Genomic DNA, 4,783 nt, shown 5'->3' with positions numbered 1-4,783 from the left:
GGTATGCACCTGTAATCCCAGCTACATGGAAGGCTGAGGCAGGATCGCTTGAGCCCAAGTGTTGGAGATTGCAGTGAGCTATGATTGTACCCTGCTCTCCAGCCTGGGCTACAGAGCAAGATCCTGTCTCAAAAAGAAAAAACAATGTGGTATGCTTTGAAAATATTTTCACTTTCCATACAGCTTTTCTTTCTTTCAAATATTCACTTTCTAATCTTCATAAACAACTTTAAAAGAATAAAAACTCTTATAAAATCTATACATGATTGAATGTATATTTAACTTCTAAATCAATTTATTCATTACTTTGTCCAGATTTCTGCTAATAGTACTCGGCCTGCCCGCTGGTATACCAAACTTGGATTCTTTCCTGACCCTAGACCTTTTCCTCTGCGCTTGTCATCACTTTTCAGTGATGGAGGAAATGTAGGTTGTGCTGATATAATTATTCAAAGAACGTATCCTATACAGGTATGGTATATTCTTGATGTTACCATGTATTGCTTTCCTTCGAGATAATTAATTTGAATGTCCCCACTTTACGATTTTGTGTGTGTGTGTATGTAACACATTATTACAGTGGATGGAGAAGACATCATCTGGATTATACATATTTCGCAATGAAAGAGAAGAAGAAAAGGAAGCAGCAAAATATGCAGAGGCCCAACAAAAGAGACTGGAAGCCTTATTCACTAAAATTCAAGCAGAATTTGAAGAGCGTGAAGGTACAATGAGTTGTACGTTATAAATTTTTTGTTTTTATCATGAGAACTAAGTGTCAGAGGCTTCCAATTTCACATTTATAATTGAATGAATTATCAATTATCTATTATTTTGAATAGTAGATTATTTTTCTGGTTGTGAATCTGAATTTTTCCTCATTAAAAAAATCCTTACCCTAATATACAGAGAAGCACTTAACTAACACCAAATTATCGCATCTTCATTTAACACACTGAACTTTCATACTTGTAATTGTCGTAGGCAATAACACCTTATATACTTATAGAACTTTTCTGAAACCTTAAGTATACTCCTTTTAAGCTTTACTCCTAAAGTGTCTAGAGTATCCCTCTTTTGGTGTTAGGGCAAGAACAGCCTCAAGAAAGAGACCTGTGAGATTATTTTCCCCTAAGCCATTTATCACTCTTTTTCCTCAATGTCCTTGTCTGCATTATATAAATTTTATATTTTATTATTGTAGTTATTTTCATGTATTGTTATACCTGGAACTAGCACTTGTTATGTCCATGTCATCAAATTTTAATAATAAAAATCATAGTTTTTTTAATGTTTAAAGGACAAAAGTTTACTTTTTCTAATTTACTTATTTTTGTTCCTGAAGATCTCATGCTTTCCTGCATTCCTTATGTCCTTGACTTTCCCAATTTTCACTTAATATTTAACTTAGTATTCTATATAAATCTGCAGAAAGATTGGATTCCTAATACTTTTTTTGCTTAAATTTATCACTAGCTTATAGTGTTTTTGTGAATGAGTGAATCATGAACTCATTTACAGGCATACCTCAGAGGTACTGCAGGATGGCTTCCAGACCGCTATAATAAAGCCAGTATCGAAAGAAAGGAAGTCACAGAAATTGTTTAGTTTCCCTGTGCATATTAAAGTTAAAGTTTACACTATACTCAGTCTGTTAAGTGTGCAATAGCACTATGCCTAAAAAAAAACCACCTAACTTGATTAAAAAATACTTAATAAAAAGTGCTAATGGGCTCGGCGCCTGTGGCTCAAGGGGCTAAGGTGCCAGCCACATACACCTAAGGTGGTGGGTTCGAATCCCCAGCCCGGGCCCGCCAAACAACAATGATGGCTGCAACCAAAAAATGGCCAGGCGTTGTGGCGGGCGCCTGTAGTCCCAGCTACTTGGGAGGCTGAGGCAGGAGACTCGCTTGAGCCCAGGAGTTGGAGGTTGCTGTGAGCGGGATGCCATGGCACTCTACCCAGGGGGATAGCTTGAGGCTCTGTCTCAAAAAAAAAAAAAAAGTGCTAATGGTCGTCTGAGCCTTCAGCAAGTTTGTAATCTTTTGTAGGTAGAAGGTTTTGCCTTGGTGTTGATAGCTCAAGATAGTAGTTGCTGAAGGTTGAGGTCCCTGTGGCAATTTTTAAAACGAAGACAATAATGAAGATCGCTGCATGGATTGGCTCTTCCTTTTATGAAAGATTTCTCTGTGGCATGTGATGTTGTTTGATAGGATTTTACCCAAAGTAGAGCTTTCAGAATTAGTCACATCCTCTCAAACCCTGCCAAAGCTCTATGAATTTTTGTATTTAATTCTCTAAACCCTTTGTTTTTCAACAATGTTCACAACATCTTCTCTAAGAGTAGATTTCTTCTCCCTTTCTTTGCTCATCCATGAGAATCAGCTTCTCATCCATTCAAGTTTTATTATGAGACTGCAGCAATTCAGTCCTATCTTCAGCTCCACTTCTGATTCTAATTCTCTTGCTCTTTCCCCAGCTTCTTCAGTGACTTCATCTTGGATCCCTTAAGGTCATCCAGGAGGGCTGGAATCAATTTCTTCCAAACTCCTGTTAATGTTGATATTTTGACCTCCTCCCATGTATCATGAATATTCTTAATGGCATCTAGAATGATTTTTAATTTACTTTGCCCAGATCCATCAGAGGAATCTCTGTCTATAGCATCATAGCCTTATAAGCTATATTTTTTAAATCCTAAGTCTTTTTTTTTTTTTTTTGAGACAGAGCCTCAAGCTGTCCCCCTGGGCAGAGTGCTGTGGCATTACAGCTCACAGCAACCTCCAACTCCTGGGCTCAAGCGAGTCTCCTGCCTCCGCCTCCCAAGTAGCTGGGACCACAGGCGCCCGCCACAACGCCCGGCTATTTTTTGGTTGCAGCTGCCATTGTTGTTTGGCGGGTCCGGGCTGGGGATTCGAACCCGCCACCTTAGGTGTACGTGGCTGGCGCCTTAGCCGGTTGAGCTATAGGCGCCGAGCCAAATCCTAAGTCTTTAAAGTTGAAATTACTTCATGATCCATTTGCTGCAGTAGTATTTTGAAAACAATCTTTTTTTTTTTTTTTTTTTGGTCTGAGCAATAGCTCTCAACAATGCTCTTAAAATATTCAGTAAATCATGCTGTAAACAGATGTGCTGTCATCCAGGGTTTATTTTTCCATTTCTAGAATACAGGCAGATTTAGCATAATTCTTAAGGGCCGTAGGATTTTTAGAACCATAAATGAGCATTTGTTTCAACTTCAGTCACCAGCTGCCAATCTCAGCTTGTCCCTTGAAACTTTGAAACCAGGAATTGACTTCTGTAACTATAAAAGTCCAAGATAGCATCTTCTTCCAATATGAGACTGTTTCATCTACACTGAATATCTGTAGTTTAGTGAATCTGCCTTTACCAGTGATCCTAGGTAGATCTTCTGGATAACTTGCGACAGCTCCCCATCAGCACTTGCTGCCTCGACTTGCACTTTTATGTTATAGAGATGCCTTCTTCCCTTAAGCCTCAGGAACCAACCTCTGCTAGCTTAAGACTTTTTTCCTGCATCTTGCTTGGCTCACTCAGCCTTCATGGAATTGAGAGTTAGGACCTTACTCTAGATTAGGTTTGGGCATAAGGGAATGTTGTGACTGGTGTGGTCTATCCAGACCACTCAGACTTTTTCTGTAACAGTAACAAGGCTATTTTGCTTTCTGATAATTCATGTGTTCACTAGAGTAGCGCTTTTCTTTAAGAACTTTTCCTTTGCATTAATAATTTGGCTAACCAGGGTGGTGCCTGTGGCTCAGTGACTAGGGCACCGGCCCCATACACCAAACTGGTTCAAACCCAGCCCAGGCCAAACTACAACAAAAAAATAGCCAGGTGTTGTGGCAGGCGCCTGTAGTCCCAGCTACTCGGGAGGCTGAGGCAAGAGAATCACCTAAGCCCAAAAGCTGGAGGTTGCTATGAGCTGTGACGCCACGGCACTCTACCGAGGGCGATAAAGTAAAACTCTGTCTCTTAAAAACAACAACAACAACAATAATTTGGCTAACTGCTTAGCACAAGAGGCCCAGCATTTGCTCTGTCTCAGCTCTCAATATGTTTTTCTCACCAAACTTAATCATTTGTAGCGTGATGTTAAAGGGGGAGAAGTGTGGCACTTCCTTTCATTTGAATACTTAGAGGCCATTGTAAGGTTATTAGTTGTCCTAACTATAATACTGTGTCTCAGAGCCTAGGGATGCCCACAGAGAGGGAAAGACATAGGGTAATGGCCAGCTGGTGGAAGAGTTGGAACATGCAAAACATTTGTTAAAGTTTACCATCTCATACACATATAGGCGTTGTTTATGGCACCCCAAACAGTTACAATAGTAACATCACAGATCACCATAACAGATGTTATCATAGTGATGAAACAGTTTGAAATTTCATGAGAATTACCAAAATGTGACAGGGAGACACAAAATGAGCACTTCCTGTTGGAAAAAGACTGCCAATAGGCTTGCTTGACACAGGATGCCACAAAAATGCAACTGGGTGCTGTGCAAAGCGAAATAAAGTGAGATTTTATAAAACAAGTATGCTTGTACTTAATACTAATTACTCTCAATAAACGCTTGACTTTTTTTTGGACCATGTTAAATTTTCTTAGAAAACTTAGCAGATAAATGTTTGTTTGTTTTGAGACAGAGTCTCACTATGTTGTCCTCGGTAAGAGTGCCATGGCGTCACAACTCACTGCAACTCTTGGGCTTAAGCAATTCTCTTGCCTCGGCCTCCCACGTAGCTGGGACTACAGGC

The 4,783-nt window shown here is 39.7% G+C and overlaps 1 protein-coding gene across 1 annotated transcript in view; it reads left to right on the top strand.

The window, feature by feature from the left end:
- BRCA2 (BRCA2, DNA repair associated) overlaps window positions 1-4,783 on the top strand; it is a 101,405-nt gene that overhangs the window by 78,620 nt on the left and 18,002 nt on the right. The window contains exons 19-20 of the mRNA XM_012809998.2: window positions 316-471; window positions 581-725. Coding sequence (XP_012665452.1) covers window positions 316-471; window positions 581-725 — 301 coding nt within the window. The remainder of the gene's footprint in view (window positions 1-315; window positions 472-580; window positions 726-4,783) is intronic.

This window comes from Otolemur garnettii, unplaced genomic scaffold (genome assembly GCF_000181295.1).
Source record: "Otolemur garnettii isolate 467f Iridium unplaced genomic scaffold, OtoGar3 scaffold00120, whole genome shotgun sequence".
NCBI lineage: Eukaryota > Metazoa > Chordata > Mammalia > Primates > Galagidae > Otolemur > Otolemur garnettii.
Note: the sequence above shows the minus strand (reverse complement) of the source record. Positions and strands in the feature narration are given on the sequence as shown.